The 26,258-nt window shown below is 39.5% G+C and overlaps 1 protein-coding gene across 1 annotated transcript in view; it reads right to left on the bottom strand.

The window, feature by feature from the left end:
- Positions 1–367: 367 nt before the first annotated feature.
- The window catches only part of LOC115187821 (low affinity immunoglobulin gamma Fc region receptor II-like), a gene marked incomplete at its 3' end in the record, with an annotated part of 31,561 nt that continues 5,670 nt past the window's right edge, over positions 368–26,258 (bottom strand). Inside the window, exon 10 of the mRNA XM_029746864.1 lies at positions 368–442. Within this exon, the coding sequence (XP_029602724.1) occupies positions 368–442 (75 nt within the window). The remainder of the gene's footprint in view (positions 443–26,258) is intronic.

A 26,258-nucleotide genomic window follows, 5' to 3' on the forward strand; every position in this document is an offset into this window, starting at 1 on the left:
ATATTACTTACCTCTCTTTGATTTCAGTTTGTCAATTAAATAAGAGTGTATTGTCTGTTTTTGTTTAACGAGAGTCTTGTCTTTAAAATGGTGTAAAATAGTCATATGTTTGAGAAATTGAAGTAATAGCATTTCTAAGGTATTTGAATATCACGCCACGGGATTACACTGGCTGTTGAGTAGGTGGGACGCAAGCCCAGAGAGGTTAACTGGGGCTGTACCTGGCTTCAATTGAGAATAGACCGAATCTACCTCATGTGGGGTTGTATAACAGTTATATACAGAATATTATGCATCTAGTCAATTTGGGGTCAGAGGTGTGTGGTTATGATAGGGGGAAAATGAAAGGAGGGATGTCCAATCTTACCTTTCTTCTTCTTGGCTTTGGCTTTCTGTTTAAGGTCAACCTCAGCATAGGTCACATCAACAAGTCCAGTTGCTGCTGAAAATGGACATTTCCAGTCAATAAATTAAGGAATTAGATTATTCAGCATCTTTTTTGAAACTCCAAAAACACACATTTAGATTTCACTGACTGCCAACCTGTAGAATGGGTCTCACCTTTGGTCTTCCCGGTCTTGACCTCAGAATAGATTGGATTTTCTTCTGGATCAGCTGTCATTTCTGAGGAGGAGGAGAGAATTTGTTCGTTTTTATCAAATTTGATGAGTAAAAAACACTGCTACATTTTATATTCATTTATGTGACAGTTGAGAATTACTTTTCTTTTTCTTGTCCAACTTTTTGAGTTGAATCTGTGCGTACATCACATCACTTGATCCAGCAGTAGCAGCACCAGCATCTGAAATATACAGGTAATACACTAATATCTCTACTTACTGTTAGTATATTAGTAATATTAAACATATGAAGAACAAAAGCAACAACAACTCCATACGGTATCCATGCTAAATTTAAAATACAGGTAGCCTAGTGGTTAGTAACCAAAAGGTTGCTGGGCCAGTAACCGAAAGGTTGCTGGATCGAATCCCTGAGTTGACAAGGTAAAAATCTGTCATTCAGCCCCTGAGCAAAGCAGTTAACCCACTGTTCCCCAGGTGCCGAAGACGTGGATGTTGATTAAGGCAGCCAACCGCATCTCTCTGATTCAGAGGGGTTGGGTTAAATGTGGAAGACATATTTTATTTGAAGGCACTCAGTTGTACAACTGACTAGTTATCCCCCTTTCCCAGTACCATTGTCATTATTGTCTGAGGGTGTGATTGTGTCATAGATGTTAATGCCACCTGTTGGTCAAAGAAGAGAGAGAAAGATTCATAGGTTGGTTTTCCCTCAGCTTGATAAGGGACATAGAGTACAGTAACATGTATGTAAAGTGAATGGTGAAAAGTCACTATGTGAAGTTACAGAGAGGAGAGTGACCATGGTGTAGATGTGTATACTCAGCATCAGGAGCCTGGCCCTGGGTAGATCGTCGGCCCTGTTGGGGGTCCAGGTTGGTCCTCTGGGGCTGGGGGGCCTACAGGGAGAGAGATACTCATGAAACACACAGATTATATTTTACTGTATGAAAAGGATCGTAGTTGAAAGACAGGTGTACTCACCAGAATATTCTGTTGCAAAAGGAACCTGTAATGAGAAATGTATAATATTATACTGTATCAAGTCGTTACTGTTTTAAACTTTTGGAATTAGATATTTTCTCCTAAACATGAACCAAAAAGTTCATTGAGAATTGATAAAAGCCTCACCTTTGGCTTTTTTATATCGACACAGCAGTACCAGGAGAATGGCCAGTAGAACACCAGCAACAACCAGGCCCACAACCACTCCTACAAGGACTGATGTAGAGGGTCCAGAAGTTACGCCTGAAGAGAGAACAGCAAATTACCGTCAGACTCTGAGGTAGTTGTAGAAAATTTTAAAAAGTAGTGGACAAAGCAAAACATTACTACACATTTCTACACAGACATGTACACACACACAACATCATTCACAGTGAAAGTGACAGGATCACTGATGATTGATGATATGGATCTGGACTGGATCTCTCCCTGACACCAGTAGAGACCCTGGTCAGACTCAGCAGCTCTACTGATGGTGAAGGTGGCTCCTGTTGTAGTGTGTCTGCCAGACAAGGTCACTACTTTCTTAGTGTTGTCTTTGTACCATGTATAGATCCAGCCACTGTCAGACCCCACTGAACATGTCAGAGTTACTGTCTTTCCAGTGTCTGCAGGGTTTGGATTTACGGTCAGCGTAGTTTCAGGCAGAGCTAAGAAAACAAAGATCAGAATGTAAAATTTGGATACATGCATGGTTATTAAAAATAATATATCTGTTGTAGTTAAGTTTTGATGAAAGTTGAGTTTACAAACTGTAGGGGTATGTTGACTCTATTCAGTTAGAATTTACAGTGTTTACAGTACGGTATTTACATTAACCCTCCTTGGCTCAGAATTCAGAAAGTCCAGATAGTGATTGAAGATAAATAATAATGAACTCATCAGTGACGTTGATGTGGAGAGATAAGCTGAGATATGAATTTTGATGCGGTCTTGTCCTTGTCCCCTCGCACTGGTTCTGACCAGCCTGGTCAGAGAGAGAGATGGTGATGGTTTTACTGGTCTGACCTGAAATCTGTTCTTTATTTATTAACCAGTGGTAAGTCCAGCCTGTGAAGTCTGATATGTCACAATTCAGCTTCTATCAGATACAGAGGTACCATTCTGGAATTCTTATCTTCACATTGTCAAAACCTCATCATCCCTCAATAACTTCAAGCGAAGACTGGGGGTCAGCCTGATGAACCAAACTACCCAATAATCCCCTTCATGTTGCCTAACTCTCACTCACACACACAAACAAATGTACACACATATAATCAAATATGTTTTTTCTTGTTTACTGAATATATTATGTACACTTGTAATTAATATGCTTTGTTTAACTGATTGAACAAACTTTTTTTTAACTTATATTTGTGGTGGTGTTTTTCATATCAGCCATTTTGGGCTTCTAACCTCAATAAACAAAAGATAGATAGATAGTGTTGGCCTCCCCTCAAACCGTTGCTAAGTTGTCAGGTGGCAAGCCTAGACAGCTAACCTTAGTTGTCCCCCCACACACACAGAGTGTAGTTTAATTTTGCTTCACATCATTACATTTTGAAGACATGAATCCATAGTTTTTTTTTTACTATTTACCTTGTAGTGTGTAGAGTTTGAGACGCTGTGTGAAGAAACAAGGTAAACATCTGGGGTTTCTTATCGCCCCCTTCAGGACAGACCTGTAACTACTCCACATTCTTGAGGAACACAACATAGAAACTAAGATGTGATTGGTCACATAGCAACAACATAACCCCTCAGTCTACTGGGTCTGTCCCCTTATTCCTTCCTCTCTCTATGTCATCATATTAGTTTATATTATATGTTTCTCAGGCTCATGCTACAACCTGATTAAAAGCTGTAGTGACCAACAACTCCATTACTCTGCAGTCGGTAAACACAGTGTAACCAAACAACGTCATCATCAGTTACCACATTTATTGTGCATATATGACATACTTCATATTCTATGAATGAAACATTTTCTTGTCCATCAAAGGAAATAGTTAGCTAACAATATTCAAAATACAGAGAAATACATGAATCATCATCATTGCAGAGTTGCACATAAAGTGTACTCCATTCTAAGCCTCTGGCAAGTCTTCCGGACCCCTACAGTTCCTGTGGCTGTGACACGAATGGGGCTTTGACAGAATTAGAAAGGTACAGATGCTTAAAGAGAAATAGAAAAAATTGCATCTGATGTCATGTTCATCTCTACACAACTTCCTCTTACTGTAAAAGTAAATGGAAACATCAGCACTATGGTCTTTCTGTGCGAGGAAGAGAGAACTATAGTATATATCAGAGAAAGAAACTTAGTGGATAAAACATAGTTGTACAAAAAGTGAAGTATATATGGCATTTATCATACCTGGTCATGTTCACATGTTCAGTACAATCTTTAATGTCACTAAGAGAGGTGTCAAAGGTTTGACGACATGGCATGTTTATCATTTGGTTTATGTTGTAGCTATTTGGAGGACAACTGCATGTAGATGTTCTTGAGTTACAGTCTGTCAACGATAGATTGAATGTAAAAGAGAAATGAATAAGTGAGCTACAGAAAATGTATGCTGCAAGAACAATTGTCATTCTTCTCTCTGAAATGGACATAAATCTCTGCACAACTTTTCATGTGTACTCATCAGCCCTGCAACTAGGTTTTCACAGGTTTTTGCGTATGATTACAACCAATTCTCTATATGACTCTCTCTGACCACGGTGGGAAAAGACAGCTTCACACAGTGCCTTCCTTCACAAACCCACACTGCTAAATTTGGAGAGCAAACCATGACCGCTAAACTACGACAAACTAGTGACCTAATGTGAAGTTCCTCAGCCTTTTCATTTCATACACTTTGCACTGGAAAAAGTCAAACTTAAAACTTCTTCAGCCTACCATCCCGTTAGCGGGATCATTTTCCAGCGAAAACTCCTAGCGACATTAGCATAACGAAATTCAATATTTTTTTTTTTCAAATATAGGGCTGTCTCATATCGTTTTATAGATACACCTCTCTTGAATCGACCCTCGTTGTCCGATTTCAAAAAGGTTTTACAGGAAAAGCACAATATTAGATTATGTTAGAGGAGTACATTGTAAAAGTCGCATCATATGAATTTTCCGAGCAAGCACACCCATCACATATAACCAAAAAACAGCTAAATGCAGCACTAACCTTTTACAAACTTCATCAGATGACACACCTAGGACATCATGTTACACACAGCATGCAATCTTTTGTTCAATAAAGGTCATATTTCTATATAAAAACAGCATTTTACATCGGCACCTGAGGTTGACTAACTATTTTCCCAATATAATGCGTCCCGGGAAACAGTGCCACAATTTTATAAATTACTATTCGAAAACGATTTTTTTAATATATATTGTCAATCTAAGATTTATAGATGAATATCTCTTGAAAACACCTGTCAAAACAGATTTTAAATTAACTTTACAGGGTAATCACACTTTGAGATCAAATGGGATGCGATACCCAGAAATTGAGCTCGAAAACCTAGCTCGGCGCCATCTTTGAACATTTGAGCAAGTAACATCTGATATTGTATAATATCGCCAATAATCCCTCACCTTTAGTTGTCTTCATCAGAAAACACTTCCCGATGTCCCAGGTCCATGACAAATGTATTTTCGGTCGAAAAAGTCCATGCTTTATGTTCCATTAGCTTCCTGTCGTTAGCGCGTCCTAAGGCTGTAATCAAATGTTGTTCCGTGCGCGGCACCTGTCTAACGCAAAATGACTGTTTACGGTTAGTTAGGTTCGTTCAAACATGTCAAACGTTGTATAAAATAATCGTCAGGGCCTGTTTCAACAAGAGAGCCAATCAGATTCGAGTGGGACGATGTCATTGTGTTTCAAAAGGCTTCCAAAGGTGGGGGCAGACACGGCCGCCGACGTCACAATGCTCATGGCCCTACTACTCTGACCAATTGCCACATCGTCTCTTTCACTGAGTTTCTACCGCAGAACCCTCAAAACACTTTGTAAAGACTGGGGACATCTAGTGGAAGCACTGGAAAGTGCTCAATTTTCATTTTTTTACGTTGTGATTTATAGGTAAGGCTGTGAAGTCGAGTCCACAATTCAGATTTCCACTTCCTGGTTCAATCGGTCTCGGGGTTTTGACTGCCATACGAGTTCTGTTATACTCACAGACACCATTCAAACAGTTTTAGAAAATTTAGGGTGTTTTCTATCCATATAAAATAAGTATATGCATGTCTTAGCTTCTGACTTTGATTAGTAGGCCGTTGAAAATGGGAACGATTTTTTTCCAAAATGCGCTGTGGCGCCCCCTATCCTAGGGTAAATCCAACAGGTTAACCAATTGCTTATTTAGCATTATTATGCAAGTTGAGTGGACTTAAAAATGACAAGAATTCAAGCCAAAGTGTTAGAGTCTTTAATCAACAAACTCTGCTTGAAGTCAGTTGTATTTGAACAAGCTTGTTGAGTAAAATACAAAATTAATGTTTGCTCAAAACAACTCAAAACGACACCAATCATCATCATTATTTTATTCCAGCATGATCTCTTGCAGGTTGATTTTCAGAATGGTTTGTTTCAATAACTGTGTATTTGTATGTACTATGATTGGTTGATTAATCTTATGCTACACAAACACAGAGAACATAGATTTTTGTAAACTAATCCAATCTGTTAGTAGTTGGACTTATTTCACCCATTACTGATATGTTTGTTCCAGTTTATATGAATTAGATAATCTCAATAATCAATCTTCCCTACCCCAACAGTCATTCTGAATGCAGGTTGCGTGTGACTGAAAGTTTCAATTGTTGGATATTGTCACGGTTGTCGTAGGGTAAAGTGGACCAAGACGCAGCGGGAATATGTGCACTCATCTTCTTTTTATTAAATGGACAAAGAAGGTAAACCAAAACAAACACGTACACAAAAAATCCACAACGACGAATAACAGGCCGGTAAGGCACAAAGCTATACACAGCACATAATCTCCCACAAAATACCAAAACAAACACATACCTATTTATAGGACTCTCAATCAGAGGCAACAAGAAAACACCTGCCTCCAATTGAGAGTCCAACCCCCAATTACCTAAACATAGAAATACAAATGACTAGACTAAACATAGAAATACATAAACATAGAACATTGCCCAAAACCCGGAATAATAAATCAAACACCCCACTAAACACACAACCACCCCGAACCACATAAAACCCTCTGCCACGTCCTGACCAAACTCCAATAACAAATAACCCCTATTACTGGTCAGGATGTGACAGATATCCTAACTTTAGCTGGATTCCAATAGAAATGACACATCACTTTGCAAGCCGGCATAATTTGACTAAACCAGGAGTTTCAGACCAGTGTGTTAGGGTGTAACTAGGCCCTCAGGGGCTTTATGATATATGTAATGTGTTGTCATAATGAGTTTAATTTTAAAGATAACATATTCACTTAGACATTCACTAGGTGAAGGCTACAGTACTGAAAACCATTCAATACAACAATCATGTCTCTGTCGCTAACAAATACAGTCGTGAGTGGTAATTGCAATTCACTCTAAATGCAAGGCACTCAAGGTATGCTAATAAAGTATAATTATTTTTAATTCACTGAACAGCATATTTTTTTAGAATGAACTGAATTCCATCTGGTTATTGGGACAGACATGAATGCCATTTTGGAAATGCAGACAAATCAAATAAGACCATCTACATTTCACACGCTCCTCAGCATATACTCCCTGATTACAACCTCATTGATGCCTGCGAGCACATACTCCTAATGCAAAAGAGTACACAGGCATAAATCAACCTCACTAATCAATGTCTTACTAGTATCTAACACAATTTTCTTTCATCTAGAAAATAGAAATTCGACATATGAGCTTGTCTATATCACCACGCCTTCTACTGCCTATTACACATTTCAGAATCTCCTAATTGTAACTAGGCCCTCAAAGAAAGGCATACGGCCTGATGATATACTGTATATATGAAAATCAACAAAGGGAGAAGGAAGTAAAAGTAAGCAAATAGTGTAGTTTGTGATGAAATTAAAGAGTAACATCTCAGCCTATTTACAGAATATACACGTGTAAGATGCAGAGGATGCAGAGGGTCCTATATTTATGGAATGCCAAGTTTATGACCACATCCTGTTCAGCTCACATTACTTTCTGGCAGGGAGAGGAGGGTTCATTCTGGGCGTCCAAATTTGATCTTGTCATGTAGAGGCTGTCGCTACATCTGACAGATAATCAAGAAGAAACTGTTTCAGCATCAAGAAAGGTAGTGACTATTCTCAAAGTAGACTACATAGTCTTCCATTCAATCACAGACATTTTACCATTATGACCATTTATATCTTACCTTGTTCAATCTTGGGATAACCAGATCATTGACAGTTTCATAGATGGATATTGGGTTTACATGACTGTTTGATCTTGTCTGGAATCAAAATACAGCCAATTACAATACAGTACATACAACTTCCACACATTCAGATACATGATAACGGCAATGCATACTTACATCTCTAATTCCTGTGTTGTCCTTAATAACCTGTTGGGGCTAGGGGGCAGTATTTACACGGCCGGATAAAAAACGTACCCGATTTAATCTGGTTACTAATCCTACCCAGTAACTATAATATGTACATACTTATTATATATGGATAGAAAACACCCTAAAGTTTCTTAAACTGTTTGAATGGTGTCTGTGAGTATAACATAACTCAATTTGGCAGGCAAAAACCTGAGAGATTCCTTTACAGGAAGTGGCCTGTTTGACCATTTATTTGCTTTCTTTGACATCTCTTCCAAAAACTCAGGATCTCTGCTGTTACGTGACACTTCCCACGTCTCCAATGGGGTCTCAGAGCCCGGGAAAAACCTGAATGACGTAATTCAAAGCCCTGGCTGAAACACAGGAGCGCTTTTGCTAAGTGGTCTATCAGAGGACAAAGGACTTCATGCTCGTGCACTGTCCGCCCCCGTCTTTTTGTTTTTCCCTCTGTTTACAGACAGGCAGATTCCCGGTCGGAATATTATCGCTTTTCTACGAGATAAATTGCATAAAAATTGATTTTAAACAGCGGTTGACATGCTTCGAAGTACGGTAATGGAATATTTCGAATTTTTTTGTCACGTTATGCGCAATGCGCACGACCGTGATTTACCATTCTGATAGTGTCTAGAACGCACGAACAAAACATCGCTGATGGAACATAACGATGGATTATTTGGGACCAAACCTACATTTGTTATTGAAGTAGAAGTCCTGGGAGTGCATTCTGACGAAGAACAGGAAAGGTAAGACCATTTTTCTTATAGGAAATATGATTTTGATGAAGGCTAAACTTGCCGGGTGTCTAAATAGCTAGCCCGTGATGGCTGGGCTATGTACTTAGAATATTGCAAAATGTGCTTCATCCGAAAAGCTCCTTCCTTAAAATCGGACATATCGAGTGCATAGAGGAGTTCTGTATCTATAATTCTTAAAATAATTGTTATGCTTTTTGTGAACGTTTATCGTGAGTAATTTAGTAAATTGTTAGTAAATTCCCCTGAAGTTTGCGGGGGGTATGCTTTTTCTGAACGTCACATGCTAATGTAAAAAGCTGTTTTTTGATATAAATATGAACTTGATTGAACAGACATGCATGTATTGTATAACATAATGTCCTAGGTGTGTCATCTGATGAAGATCATCAAAGGTTAGTGCTGCATTTAGCTGTGGTTTGGGTTTTTGTGACATTATATGCTAGCTTGAAAAATGGGTGTCTGATTATTTCTGGCTGGGTACTCTGCTGACATAATCTAATGTTTTGCTTTCGTTGTAAAGCCTTTTTGAAATCGGACAGTGTGGTTAGATTAACGAGAGTCTTGTCTTTAAATAGCTGTAAAATAGTCATATGTTTGAGAAATTGAAGTAATAGCATTTCTAAGGTATTTGAATAACGCGCCACGGGATTCCACTGGCTGTTGAGTAGGTGGGACGATTTCGTCCCACATACCCTAGAGAGGTTAATAAAAGTGTGCAGCGCATCAACTCTTTCGTTTAACGGATTACAGTTTGAATCAGACAACAGCCAATCAAATTGTGCCAGCTGAGAAAAAGTTGAGCGTGGCAGTGCAGAGGAACGTCGGCGGATGAATTCAGATGGAGCCTTTGGAAAGATGATACCCAAAAGTATTATTTTCGGATATAAAGACGACGCTGTATAAACAAAAAATGGATTGCAACTTGCAAAACATGCGGGAAGAAAATTACAGACGGATGCGCAACAATTTCCAACTTTGTTTGACATTTGAAGCTGCACAAAGAACGGTAAGTCGTGGCTAAAATAGCTGCCAGCTATATAATTTACAACTTTTCTAGTGTAGCATGAAGGCTAACGTAACGTTAAATCAATGAGCCGCCACACAGTCAGTCAGTGATGGAACGTGATCATTGCACCCAAGATTGAGCTACAACATCGCCCGATTGTGCCCCATAGCAATCTTCGACAGTCGATCACTATTGGGGGGGGGGGTCTTTCTCATGGCTACCCATGTATTTCCATGGAAATATAACGTTTATTCGGAATGTAATAAATATATAGATATTTTTAAAAGCATTCATGATTTGCGTAAATGTAATATATTAACTATTACTCTTGTTAAAAATATGAAATGGTAATACATTTGGTGAAGAGCACATTATGAATTGTTTAGGACTCGATACTCAAAGTTTAGGACTTGAGACTTGACTCGTACTAGCCTGTCTTGACTTGGGACTTGACTGGGGACTTGAGTGCTAAGACTTGAGACTTACTTGTGACTTGTAAAACAATGACTTGGTCCCACCTCTGCATCACACCAGAGCCAGTGTTGCCAATATGAGACCAATGCTCTATAGGTATCACGCCTGCTCCCGCTCCCCCTCCCTGGAGCACGAAGGCGCCAGGCTCCCCAGCATTACGCACTCCTGCCACCATCATTACGCAACCTGCCATTCCCCCGCCACTCGCATTATTGGACTCAGCAGGACTCAATCACCTCTGTCATTACCTACCCTATATCTGTCTGGTTCCCCGCTCTATGGGGTACGACACATCACTTGGTCCAGCAGTAGCAGCACCAGCATCTGAAATATGCAGGTAATACACTAATATCTCTACTTAATATTAGTATGCTAGTCATGTTAAACATATGAAGAACAACAGCAACAACACCTCTATACTGTATTCATGCTAAATTTAACATACAGGTAGCCTAGTGGTTAGGTTGCTGGTCCAGTAACCAAAAGGTTGCTGGATCGAATCCCCGAGCTGACAAGGTAAAAATCAGTTGTTCTGCCCCTGAGCAAGGCTGTTAACCCACTGTTCCCCAGACGCCGAAGATGTGGATGTTGATTAAGGCAGCCCCCCTGCACCTCTCTGATTCAGAGGGGTTGGTTTAATGTGGAAGACACATTTCATTTGAAGGCATTCAGTTGTACAACTGACTAGGTATCCCCCTTTCCCAGTACCATTGTCATTACTGTCTGAGGGTGTGATTGTATCATAGATGTTAGTGCCACCTGTTGGTCGAAGAGAGAGAAAGATTAATTGGTTGGTTTTCCCTCAGCTTGCCTAGAGACATAGAGTATGGTAACATGTATGTAAAGTGAATGGTGAAAAGTCAGTATGTGTAGTTACAGAGAGAGGAGAGTAACAGTGGTCTGGGATGAGAGACTGACCACGCTGCAGATTATCAGGAGCCTGGCCCTGGGTAGATTCTTGGTCCTGTTGCGGGTCCAGGTTGGTCCTCTGGGGCTGGTTGGGCCTACAGGGAGAGAGAGAGTCATGAAACACTGATAGTATTTTACAGTATGAAAAGGAACATAGTTTAATGACAGGTGTACTCACGAGAATATTCTGTTGCAACAGGAATCTGTAATGAGAAATGGATACTATTATACTGTATCAAGTCGTTACTGTTTTAAACTTTTGTAATTAGACGTCTTTCTCCTAAACATGAACAAAAAGTTTAATGAGAATTTATAAAAGTCTCACCTTTGGTGTTTTTATATCGACACAGCAGTACCAGGAGAATGGCCAGTAGAACACCAGCAACACACTACAAATGACTGATAACCACAGATATTATCCTCATGCATTGTGTCCCACCACCCGCCAACCCCTCTTTTTACACTACTGCTACTCTCTGTTCATCATATATGCATAGTCACTTTAACCATACCTACATGTACATACTACCTCAATAAGCCTGACTAACCGGTGTCTGTATAAAGCCTTGCAACTCTTATTTTCAAATGTCTTTTTACTGTTGTTTTATTTCTTTACTTACCTACACACACACATACACACACACACACATACCTTTTTTCGCCCTATTGGTTAGAGCCTGTAAGTAAGCATTTCACTGTAAGGTCTACTACACCTGTTGTATTCAGGGCGCACGTGACAAATAAACTTTGATTTGATTTGATATTATGAAAAGGTCATGTGATCATGACCATTTTCTCACCTCTCACTGTCCCCCAGCTCTCTGGTGATTCTCCTTCATTAGATTTACACTTATAGAAGCCTTCATCTGACTTGGATACTACAGGGATGGTCATCTCTCCTGTGGTCGCATTCCTGATGAGTACTCCATCTTTGTAGAAATCAACCTTGGGGATCGGGTTTGTTTGCTGATATCTATATGTACAGTGTAGAGTCACAGAGTCTCCCTCAGTTATGGGATAGGGAGGGCTCTGCAGGATCAGAGGGCCATCTGTGTAACATAACATATCAATAAAACTGTAAATCTGGAGTACAGAATTGAACATCATTATCATACATTGTAATGTAAAAAAGGTTAATGAATGTTGTACAACAGACGTACCAGCCACTGTGATGTTGACAGCATTACTGTACTCTCCTGATCCAGACTCACACCAGTACACTCCACTGTCCTTTTTACGTGTTGACCTGATGGTACATGTGGACCCTGCTATTGATCCCCAGTTAGAGCCACACTCTGACTCCACTGCTTTCTCTCTGTATCTCTTCAGTCTCCATCCAGTAGAGTTACTCTTCTCCTCACAGCTTAGTGAGAGAGACTTTGATGTAAAGTGTTGAGTTCTGTTAGGTCTTATTTTGAGAGACACTGAAGTTTGCGGATCTGAAACAAAGAGTGACATAGTCAAAGGTATACAGTAGTTATATATACACATGATGGTGATTTAAATATGATTAAATGCAGTTTCAATGCAGTTAGTTACCTCCTGACCAGAAAAACTGAGGTTCACTGTAGAGTGTGTCATAGACTGGGTCTCCTCTCCCAGCTCTACACACATATCCTCCTGTGTGACTTGGACCAGCAGGGATCAGAGTGTAGGAGTCTTCACTAGTACCATTGCCAGATAGAGGCTCTACAGAGTAGGACCTGCCTGATAGGGAGAGTAACCCAGCTGTGTAGGGAACAGTTTGGTACCAGAAGAACCTCCAGCCTGTAGATGACTCTTTAACCCCACAGCTCAGAGTAACTCAGTCTCCAGGGTTCAGCCACTGAGGAGAGACAATTAGGACAGCTTGGGGTTTATCTGTTATGAAGAAAATGACACAAATCAAATGTTCAGTCTTTAAAATGTTTACCCATTTTGTTATTATGGGATAGTACATTACCCCAAAATCTAACTATAGTTTTGTTCCATCATTGATCTCACTGTCTGCTATTTGACCTCATTCCTTCTGTCTTTCTCTTGCAATCCCATAAAAACAGACTTACCTAACATGGTCAATTGTATAGCATTACTTGTCTGGGAGTGTTTTAAGCCATTTCTTTTCTGAAGACCTTCACAGGTATATAGATCATTCTTTGCAGGACTGATTCTGTACTCAGGCTCTGTTTTGGAGAAGACCAACATCCCACTGTTATTAAAAATAATGCTCAATCTCTTCTCTCCTGTATGTCATATCTGAGAGTGACAGTCTCTCCACTGAATGTCTGTGGCCAGCTGGGTTGGATGGTCAGAACAGGCACAAGTCAGTCTGGACAGACACAACACAGACAACTAACTGAATGAACATTTGCACAATTTTATCACACACCTTAGAAAGTAAAATAATGTGGATCAGTATTTATCACAAAATGAACATATCAAAAGTTGTCATTTCTGAACATACAGTATGCAGTCTGAACTGTCTGACTTACCAAGATCTATCAGAATACATATACAGTGATGTCCGCACACACACACACACACACACACACACACACACACACACACACACACACACACACACACACACAACAATAGTAATTTACAACATTAACAATGTCTGAAAAATGTGCTTTTCTTTCAAAAACAAGGACATTTCTAAGTAACCCCAACACTTTTGAATGGTAGTGTTCATCAGAGGCAGCTGTGCGGAATGTTTTACCACTGACCAGAGACGGGGGGAGTTTGAAAGTTGTAACTGGGGAACTGGATTTCCAGGTTAAAGTTTAGAGTTTAATTTTGCTTCACATCATTACATGTTGAATACATTAATCCATTTTTAAACTATTTACCTCTGAACATATCTAAGTGGTTTGTTGTAGACTGTGAGACACAGTGTGAAGAAACAAGGTAAACATCTGGGGTTTCTTATCACCCCCTTCAGGACAGGCCTGTAACTACTCTACGTTCTTGTGGATCACAATATAGAAACTAATATAGTCATTGGTCCATAGCGACAACATAACCCCTCAGTCTACTGTGTCTGCCCTCTTATTCCTTCCTCTCTCTATGGTCCCGTGTGGCTCAGTTAGTCTAGCATGGTGTTTGCAATGCCAGGTCTGCAGGTTCGATTCCAATGGGGGACCAGTAGAGAGAAAAAATGTATGAAATGTATGAATTCACTACTGTAAGTCGCTCTGGATAACAGCGTCTGCTAAAATGTAAATGTATAGTTATCATATTAGTACAGACATGGACCACTTCACAATGGGTTCCAATCAGTAGAAGTCAAGTCTGGATGTGCTTTACAGAAGACTGACAGCAATATTTTCAAAGGAATACAATGATGTAGGGAATCATCACTTTTTGTTTGACATATGAGATTTAATACAACATTTAAAATCCAAAATACAACACACCCTCCATTGTCTTACGTTGGTTTGCGTCACTCTTATGCGATCATCATCGTGCGGAATCATTGCGCTATCTGATGTAAGACAACAAACACTCTCTTCATTCAAGTTCCATAGTGGAATACTAATCTGGCTCCTATAATTACTGTAAAAATGCAATTTTACAAAAAACATAGAGACATAGAAGTGAAAATGATGTACAATGTATAAAAAAAAATTATATATGTGCCAACTTAACTGTTAAAGTTGTATTAGCAGGTCAGCCAACCAAGTATAAACCCACCTTTAGGTTTTTTTTTTTATTATGAAAATGTATATAAAAAGCTTGACATTATGTAAAACACAAAAGAAAAAAAATGGAAATTCAGCTTTTAAACAAAACAAGCACTTCACTATTGTTTAATCAACAAACTGAAGTCAAAGAGGGGTCAGTGTAATATTTCAAGAAAATGAACAACAATCAAAAATAACAAAGCCAAGCATACAAGCCCCCAAAAGCTGAAAACGGCAACTTGCTAAATCATAACATTTAGTATTTGTAAAATTACATTCAGTGATATTTGACTCAGTAAACACTGTCATAAATCAATGTAAAGGCAATGGCAAAAACGTAAAAATCCCAAAATGGTTGTTCAGTTTACAGTTCTTACTGTAATGATCACACGGATGATTCAGTCTGTTCAATGACATCATCAGATCGTAACTCATATTGAAGAGATTTGGCTGTTGAACACAGGCCTATGGGAATATAACGGACAGAGAGTAGCATTGGAGTTAAACTGATTCAACTGCTCTTTCAACTGCTCAGCACTAAAATGTAATCCATCAAAAGTAATAAAAAGGTTAGTTTGCCTTTTTTGAGGGGAGAAAATTTCCATAGAACATATTTAACAAAAATAGCTGACCATGGTCACTTTTCTATTTACATTGGAAATGAATCATTTGAGTGATATAAGAGCATGACATAAAGAAGGAGAATATCAAGCTGGATAAGTTGATTGTCGATACACACTGAAATAAAGAGGTCACCTCGAGCCCTGCAGCATTTCACCAAAAGCACGATAGACACCAGTAGAAAGGGAGACACCACCAGCAGACTACAAAGCAGCCTGGGCAGCAGAAAGATGGAGAGAACAGAACCTGGAGGGACAAGCATAACACATGTTTAACCATCAACACACACACACACACACACACGCACACACACACACAGTCACAATTACTCACCTTTCACAGTGATAGTGACAGGATCACTGATGATTGATGATATGGATCTGGACTGGATCTCTCCCTGACACCAGTAGAGACCCTGGTCAGACTCAGCAGCTCTACTGATGGTGAAGGTGTCTCCTGTTGTAGTGTGTCTACCAGACAAGGTCACTACTTTCTTAGTGTTGTCTTTGTACCATGTATAGCTCCAGCCACTGTCAAGCCCCACTGAACATGTCAGAGTTACAGTCTCTCCAGAATGGAGGGGACCCTATGGAGAGGCTTCACTGAGGCCGTGGGCAGAGCTGTGGAAACACAGTTATATATGAAGACAAATGCAGTCAGTGCACAAATCTCTCCAACGTATGATCATACTAGGTAGGTCGTACTGTAACTATTCATTTTTCCATTCATACTGACACACAGACCACATCTACATGATTGACTCAATATAAATAGTGTCCATTTGTTTAATTAAAAAAACACATAACAAAGTAACTCACCAATCACAGTTATAGTGACAGGATAACTGATGATTGATGATATGGATCTGGACTGGATCTCTCCCTGACACCAGTAGAGACCCTGGTCAGACTCAGCAGCTCTACTGATGGTGAAGGTGGCTCCTGTTGTAGTGTGTCTGTCAGACAAGGTCACTACTTTCTTAGTTTTGTCTTTGTACCATGTATACCTCCAGCCACTGTCAGACCCCACTGAACATGTCAGAGTTACAGTCTCTCCATTGTATGCAGGGTTTGGATTCATGGTCAGTGTAGTTTCAGGAAGAGCTAAGAAAACAGAGAACAGAATATCAAAACATCTGGATTCATGCTTGGTCATTTAAAATAATTGATCTGTTGCAGTTAAGTTTTGATTAAAGTTGTATGTTGACTCCATTCACTTAGAATTTACAGTCTATACAGTATATCTGTGTTAAGATTAACCCTCATTGACTCAAAATTCAGAAAGTCCAGATAGTGATTGAAGATTAATAGCAAGCTCACCAGTGACAGTAATGTAGAGAAATGGGGCCCTATGTCAAGTGGTTATGTGTATGGAGGCACTGATGAGAATGAGAGATAAGATGATATACCTGTTACTGTCAGTCTGACTGCATCACTCCACTCAGAATGCTTCTTCTGATCAATATGTGTACCCAGACACCTGTAGTCCCCATTGTCTGAAATCTTAACCTCACTGATCTCATATTCATTCTCCCTACTGATTGAGTCTACATCATCCTTGCGCCATGTGTATTTCCAGTCAGTGACTTTTCCCCTCTGTATGTTACATCTGAGAGTGACAGACTCTCCACTGAATATCTGGGAGTATTTGGGGTGTATGGTCAGAACAGCCTTTGCCTTTCCTGCACAAAATAAAACCAGCATGATACAATTGTTTTTTTGAGACACTCAAAACTAAAAATATGTCTAGTCAAAAGAAGCTTTAAAAATCTAAAATAAAACATTTGATGAAGCATTAAGAGATGAAGGCTTGATCAAGTGTACACATATCTACCATCATCATCTTCAGAGTGTCCAGAGTAGATGTGTGTACTCAGCACTACAACAAAGAAAGTCACATTGCTCCAATATTAGATAGAACTAAATAACACCACGCCATATTCATGTTACTGATTACCAAATCCATCCTGTACTTTATTTTAATGTTGCAATCTATGATTTCTACAAACATTTTTTACCTTTAAATTAGTAATATGCATTTATTCTTGAAGAGTATAACTTTTAATTCCCTCAACTTATCTTATCCCATCATAAACCGAAATATATGGTTATTTTATGACAATTATTATAAACAATATAAATGAATGAATTTCCTTTGCCCCATCCCTCAGCCATATACCACAAAAAGTGTCAGGAAGGCCATTTTGTGGCAGCTTGAATTACGGACTGCAGCTTTAAATGGCAGCTAACTTCCCATGTTCTGCACACAGAGAGTGTACAGAGACCAAAAACACCAAAACACCACTCATTAATCTCTTAACACAGTTTACTATAACTGTAGTGAAGGAACCCTCAACCATTTACAATAATCACAACTTGATACTACAACACATCCAACAAATATTGCATTTTATATTCATTGACAGCACATTTTGCAACCACTGAGTTAGCACCACTCTTTAGTTCCTGAGTGATGAGCTGGTTAAATGCACACAACCACACTAACAAGGTCTACATGGCATCGGCTATACAAGCTCAGGTTCTCAAAGTGATGCAACATCAATGTAGAATGGTCACTTTCTACACCATATTTGCTGCAATTTCCTTTGAGTGACTCTTACTAAAACTTTCTTAATAAGTGCTGAAACACCAAAAACAAAGCTAAAGCATGAAACTGTCTTCATTTCGATTAATGTCTTATTCCCTTTTCCCTTAAATTCTTAGTAAATGAGGTAATTAGTGTTCATAAACAAACACACTAACTCAGTACTTACATAGTAGCAAACAGAGCAAGGTGTGCTCCATTCTGTCCCTACAGACAAGTGACTTTCTCTACAACTACAGTCCTTCTAACAAACCCCTCTACTTCCTATATGATGACAGTCTGCTTAGATCACACCACATCATGCTTAGATCACACCTCTTCACCGTACACAGAAAAGCAGAGAAATATTCTAGAGAATTGTAAAAATAGATAGATAGTGTAGGCCTTCCCTCAAACCTTTGCTCAGTTGTAAGGGGGCAAGCCAAGCCAGCTAACCTCACAATGGAAATGGACATCTCCAGCCACTTCTCACTCACTCACTCACTCATTCACTCACTCACTCACTCACTCACTCACTCACTCACTCACTCACTCACTCACTCACTCACTCACTCACTCACTCACTCACTCAATCACTCACTCACAACCTCAGATGGTTCTGTTATGAGTAATATGTTTAGCTACTGTCTACATAGATATGTTTGTTATTGTGTTGTTTATGGTTGTATTTAAATGTGTCTGTATATGTGATGTGTATCAGGGCTATTGTTCATTTACTGTATTGTGTGTTTGTGTGTGTGTATGTGTGTATATATTGTTTGTTTTTGTCTATTGTTTATTATTTTCATAATGTTTTACTTTTTTTCACTTGCTTTTCTTTATGTAAATTATTTTTGTACTTATTTATTTTTATGTACATGATTTTTTTACTTTTTGGGGGGTATTTTCTAAAAACTGCATTGTTGGTTAAGGGCTTGTAAGTAAAGTGTAGAGTGTAGAGTGTGGGACACATGTACAACATGTGTGAAGAAACCAACATGGGGAGAGAAAGGTTACAGGAGCAAGCAGTTACAGACTTCACCTTTAGTTGGTATCCTATGGTAAACATCTGGGGTTTCTTATCGCCCCCTTCAGGGACAGGCCTGTAACTACTCCACATTCTTGTGGATCACAATATCGAAACTAATCAATCAATCAATCAAAATGTATTTATAAAGCCCTTTTTACATCAGTAGATGTCACGCTATACAGAAACCCAGCCTAAAACACCAAACAGCAAGCAATGCAGATGTAGAAGCACAGTGGCTTGGAAAAACTCTGTCTCTGAGGGGTGGCCAGTCTGCTTCTGGCTGTGCCGGGTGGAAATTATAAGAGTACATGGCAATTAAGGCCAGATTGTTCTTCAAGATGTTCAAATGTTCATAGATTACCAGCAGGGTCAAATGACAGTGGTTGAAGAGGGTGCAACAGGTCTGTACCTCAGAAGTAAATGTCAGTTGGCTTTTCATAGCTGAGCATTCAGATGTCGAGACAGCAGGTACGGTAGAGAGAGAGAGTCGAAACAGCAGGTCCAGGACAAGGTTGCACGTCAGGTGAACAGGCCAGGGTTCCATAGCCGCAGGCATTTTCAAACAGTCAAGAAGCGTCTTATATGTTGAGCTACCGAATGGCTAGGACAGGCAAGCCCCATACTATTGTGGAGCACTTAATTCTGCCTGCTGCCGTGGATATGGCTGGGACAATGCTGGGGGGAAAGGCCCAAAAACTATACAGACAATGACTTCATCAAACAATACTGTTTCATGACGCATCAGTGTCATGGCAAGAGATGCTTTGAAACAATTACTGCTTTGCATACAAGCCAGTGAATTCTATGCGTTACAGCTGGATGAGTCAACAAATGTGGCGGGCCTGGCACAGTCCCTGGTATATGTCCATTATGTTTATGTGGGGTCAATTAAGGAAGACATCCTCTTCTGCAAACCACTGGAAACCAGGACAACAGGAGAGGATATTTTTTAAGTAATGGACAGCTTTGTGACATCAAATGGACTTTGGTGGTCAAGACGTGTTGGTGTCTGTACTGTTGGGGTAAAAGCCATGACAGGGAGACATAGTGGAGTGTTAACGCGTGTGCAAGCAGTTGCTCCCGACGCCACTTGTAACGCTTTTACAACATATAGAAGTGCGGTAGTTATCAAGGGGCAAATTATTGACACGTTTTTTTAAATTGAGAGACAAGCTTAAAGTTTTCTTTACTGACCATAATTTTCACTTGTCTGACCGCTTGCATGATGACGAGTTTCTCACACGACTGGCCTATCTGGGTGATGTTTTTTCTCGCCTGAATGATCTGAATCTAGGATTACAGGGACTCTCCGCAAAAATGTTCAATGTGCTGGACAAAATTGAGTCTATGATCAAGAAGTTGGAGCTCCTCTCTGTCTGCATTAACAAGGACAACACACAGGTATTTTCATCATTGTATGATTTTTTGTGTGCTAATAAACTCAAGCTTACGGACAATGCCAAATGTGATATAGCGAAGCACCTGAGTGACTTGGGTGCGCAATTACGCAGGTATTTTCCCGAAACAGATAGCACAAACAGCTAGATTCGTTATCCCTTTCATGCCCTGCCTCCAGTCCACTTACCGATAACTGAACAAGAGAGCCTCATTGAAATTTCAAAATGCAGTTCTGTGAAAAATGTATTTAATCAGAAGCCATTTCTGGATTGGGCTGCTCTCAGAGTATCCTGCCTTGGCAAATCGCGCTGTTAAGACACTGAGGACCTTTGCAACCACGTACCTATGTGAGAGTGTATTCTCGGCCCTTACTAGCATGGCAACTAAATATAGCCACAGACTGTGTGTGGAAAATGATTTAAGACTGAGACTCTCCAAAACAACCCAACATTGCAGAGTTATGTGCTTCCTTTCAAGCATACCCTTCTCATTAACCTGTGGTGAGTTATTCACAATTTTTGATGAACAAATAAGGTTTTATTTGTAAGATGGTTAAATAAAGAGCAAAATGATTGATTATTATTGTATTATTATTTGGTGCCATTGCCCTATATTAGCTCTTTATCACTTCCATGAGCCGGGTTTTGAGAAAAACTCACTCTTATTCTTATCATTAATAAATGTATCGTATAGTGTGTGTGTGGCAGGCTTACAATGATGGCAAAAAACAACATTTGAGAGTGCGCTGACCCTGGTGCTAGAGGGGGTACGCAGCTGGAGTTTGAATGTTTGAAGGGGTACGGGACTATAAAAAGTTTGGGAACCACTGGTGTAGACCAATTAGGGTTTCCAATCTCTCCAAAATAATGTGGTGATCGATGATGTCAAAAGCAGCACTCAGGTCTAGGAGCACGAGGACAGATGCAGAGCCTTGGTCTGACACCATTAAAATGTAATTTACCACCTTCACGAGTGCAGTCTCAGTGCTATGATGGGGTCTAAAACCACACTAAAGCATTTCATATACATTATATTTCTTCAAGTAGGCAGTGAGTTGCTGTGCAACAGATTTCTCTAAAATGTATGAGTGGAATGTTAGACTCGATATCGGCTGATAGTTTTTTATGTTTTCAGGGTCAAGGTTTGGCTTTTTCCAGAGAGGCTTTATCACTGCCACTTTTAGTGAGTTTGGTACACATCTGTTGGATAGGGCGCCATTTATTATGTTCAACATACGAGGGCCAAGCACGGGAAGTAGCTCTTTCAGTAGTTTAGTTGGAATAGGGTCCAGTATGCAGCTTGAGGGTTTATGGGCCATGACTATTTTAATAAATGTGTCGAGATAGGATTAAAAAACTTGATTGACTCTATTGATCCTAGGTCCTGGCAGTTCTGTGCAGACTCAGGACAACTGAGCTTTGGAGAAATATGAAGATTCAAAGAGTCCGTAATTTGCTTTCTGATGATCATCATCTTTTCATCGAAGAAGTTCATGAATTCATCACTGCTGAAGCAAAAACCATCCTCTCTTGTTGAATGCTGATGTTTAGTTTAGCTGTCAACTCTTGTCATTTTAATCCGTTTCACATTTGCTAGCTACCTTTTAGATCGAAGCCCAAATAGAATGATAAAAGATAAGATGATAGAAGCCCATCTCCTACTGTAAATAACCTACACACTGTGTGTGTGTGTAGCCAGCCAGCCAGGTAGAAAAATGGCAGAAAAATAAAAGACGGACATCAGAGTATTTTTCAGTACACCAAAACGTAAAGAACCCTAGTAGCCTAATATCTCAAAGACTAGTTGATAAAATGTTCATAAGAAAGAAATGAAATTCTAATGGAAATGTTTCACAATGATGTCATTAGGCAGAGCAGGCAACAGATGGCACACAGACAGCAGAGTTGGGGACAGATATGCAGGGACAGACTGGCAGAGACGGAGTCTCAGGTAAGTTTGTTGAGTCTTTGTTTGGCAACATTATGAAAGGTTCTCAATTTTTTTGACTTGTAAAATAGGAACATAATTGGAAAATGCCATGGATACCCCCACTCTCAACTTAAACTGGTGACTGAACTAAGATTTGTTAAAGGCAATGGTATTGCTGTTGTGAGTAGTTGTGTAGTTTTGGGTACCGGTAGTTAGGAGTACGGCAAACACCTTATTTCTTTGGTTCCTCAATATACATTTACCATATTACAATGTAGGCTATGTGTTACAGCACTACTTTTGGTGTCCCCCTCAGGAATTGCTCTTGAGAAAATTTCATGTAATTGTCCCCCCCAAAGTTGATATCAGATTTTTGCCCCTGGATGTGGCATGTAAACCAGGAGTTTCAGACCAGTGTGTTAGGGTGTAACTCGGCCCTCAAAGGCTTTAAGATATTTGTAATGAGTTTAATTTAAAGATAACATATTCACTTAGACTCTCCCTTGGTAAAGGCTATAGTACTGAAAACCATTCAATACAACAATCATGTCTCTGTCACTAACAAATACAGTCATGGGTGGTAATTACAATTCACTCTAAATGCAAGGCACTCAACATATTAAAGGTATAAAAAAAAAAATAATCTGTGAACGGCATATTTTTGGGAATTAATTGAATTCTATCTGGTTATTGGCACAGACATCAATGCCATGTTGGACATGAGGACAAATCAAATAAGAACAACTACAATTCACATTTAACAAAGGCTCTACAGCAAATGCTCTCTGATTACAACCTCATTGATGCCTGGCGAGCACATAATCCTAATGCAAAATAGTACACTTTCTATTCACAGGCATAAATCAACCTCACTAATCAATGTAATACTATTAACTACAACATTTTCTTTAATCTAGAAAATAGAAATTTGACGTATGAGCTTGTCTATATCACCACGCCTACTACACATTTCAGAATCTCCTAATTGTAACCAGGGAAGTCAGTTAAGAACAAATTCTTAATTTCAATGACGGCCTAGGAACATTGGGTTAACTGCCTTGTTCAGGGGCAGAACGACAGATTTTTACCTTGTCAGCTCGGGGATTCAATCTTGCAACCTTTCGGTTACTAGTCCAACACTCTAACCACTAGGCTACCTGCCGCCCTACCATAAATGAACCCTACCATAGCCATACCACCAGGAGAAAGACAACTGGAAAATTTGATGGATATTTAACAAAGCATGGTGAGTAAGGTCAGTATAATACCACAATACCTGTGTTATAGTGTAAAGATCATCAGCCATGGTTATGGATATAAATAAGAATGATGTCAAAATAGGATGCAAAAATGGTGATAACAGCCTACTGTGAACCTTCAGAGTGATGGTCTTACTGTCAATCTGACCTTTGTCCCCTTCTCCTGTAAGTAGAAAATCCCCTGAGTCTTGCAGTGTCAGTTCTCTGACTGTTAAACTGAAGTTTTTGGTGCTCATCTTTAGTCTCCCCTCAAACTGGGATCCAGGTGAATATACAACTTCTGAGATGAATTCTGCAATATCTTTTCCCATATACTTCCACACCAAGGATTTGAAATGTTCCCTCTCTAAGCCTGCCAGCAGCTCCATGGAGTCCCCCACTCTCTTGTTGATTATCAGAGGAACACCTACACCTGAAACACACAAATACACACGTTATTCTGACATCAATCAATGGTTGCACACTATATTACATATTATTCATGTAGTACAATGTAGCAAGTGTTGTAGTTACTCATTGTTACACTGTAATACTTGTAACAGTGTGACTGCAATACTTGTTACAGTGTGTCTACATGAATAATTACACAATAATAAACTGCAATGCAAAGTCCTACCTAATCAATAATAGATTATAATGGATTGGATTTATATAGCACATTTCCAGGTTTCATTTATGCTGTACGTGGCACTTTACATATTATAACCTTATATCTTTACGTATCTGAGTGTGTGGGTCATTTTTGACTTCATTAAAGTCCCCTCCTCCCCCACATTCAGTAGAACAGGATTAGATGACATAAAAAAGAGAAGTGGAGGTGGATCTGATAACCCCTCAGCTCACAAGAACAAATACCAATGTGTTTACTGTGTACTTATTCACCAGAAATGCATAATATACTGCATGGGCAACATTATAATTACATATCAGTCTGAAGTAATGTTTTATAAACCCTTACACTAAAAAATGTCAATGAATTAAGAAAAAAATAAAGTTACAGTTCATTGATGTATTAAAGACGTAACTGCAGTTATCCTAGTCTGGCAATGTATCATATTATGTAATAGAAACAGTAATTTGATACAGTCCCATATCGCCTTAAGTTTAATGAATGACAGCCATTAGGCACAGGGTCTTAAGATCTGTTGCGTTCTAGAAGTACTGCAACAGCTGCTGATCCAACCACACCATTGGCACTCATTCAAAACTGCAGAATACATACATCATGACATGTTCCTGAATATATGTATTATGTAGGTGTTAGCAAACAGTAATAAAGCAAAATATTCTAAATATCCAACCAATCACTGATGACTTGGCATTCTACAGTCAACACACACCATGTAGAGACCAACAATGACGTTAGAGAAAGCTGACGGTTTTCATTACTTTATCATGCAAGCATGCACATGCAATAGATCCTGTTTGGGGATGATTCTACCCTCTTGTTTTCACATTAGAATTAGGAGACCGTTGAAAAGACCCTAAGCAGCCAACTGACTAAAGTCAGTATGTGGTTATCCATTTAGGCAAGACAGAATGGGTCCTGTTTGGGTCCAAACACAAAGTGAAAAACTCTCCAACTTCTCAGTCAAGTTTAATGGTGTGGCGATGAAGGAAAACTTCACTGTTTCATACATTGGGATGTGAACTGGACCAACACATGACATGCGAACTTGTGGCTCTGAAGGCCATTGGGTATGTTCTCTCCAGGACAAAGTTCCTGGGAAGGGTAGCCAAGTTCCTGGATAGAGAGACTATGAGGACCCTGGCAACATCTCTGATACAGTGCCACTATGACTATGTTTGTATCTCATGCTTCAGTGGCATAACAACAAATCTGAAGGACAAACTTCAAACGGCCCAAAACAAACTAATGAGAATTATACTCAAGCTCAGCCATAGAGACGCACGTTGGTCCTAATCATTTCAGGGAACTGAACTGGCTTCCAGTTGATCTGGTGGTGGTGCAGATTAAACTGTTGATGGTTTTTAAAGTGATACATGACCTTTCCCCAGTTACCTGTCTGGTTATTTTAATTTCATTAGAGACTCTCATAGCCATCACACCAGAGCCAGTGTTGCCAATATGAGACCGCTGATCTATAGGTGTCACGCCTGCTCCCTCTCCCCAGCATTACGCACTCCTGCCACCATCATTACTCAACCTCATCCAGCGATTATTGGACTCAGCTGGACTCAATCATTTATGTCATTACCTCCCCTATATCTGTCTGGTTCCCCGCTCTATTCCCTGTTGCAGCATTGATTGTCATGTCCTTGTTTTCCCGTGTGCTGACGCTGTGCCTGTCTTGTTTCATGTCTGTTAATTAAATGTTCAACTCCCCGTACCTGCTTCTCGACTCCAGCCTCGGTCGTTACAATAGGAGCATGGCTGGAAGAAGCTATTTACTTAACACTGGTGCAGTGGAATGGTGTACCAAACCATATTAAAACCATGAATAAGC

This window comes from Salmo trutta, unplaced genomic scaffold (genome assembly GCF_901001165.1).
Source record: "Salmo trutta unplaced genomic scaffold, fSalTru1.1, whole genome shotgun sequence".
NCBI lineage: Eukaryota > Metazoa > Chordata > Actinopteri > Salmoniformes > Salmonidae > Salmo > Salmo trutta.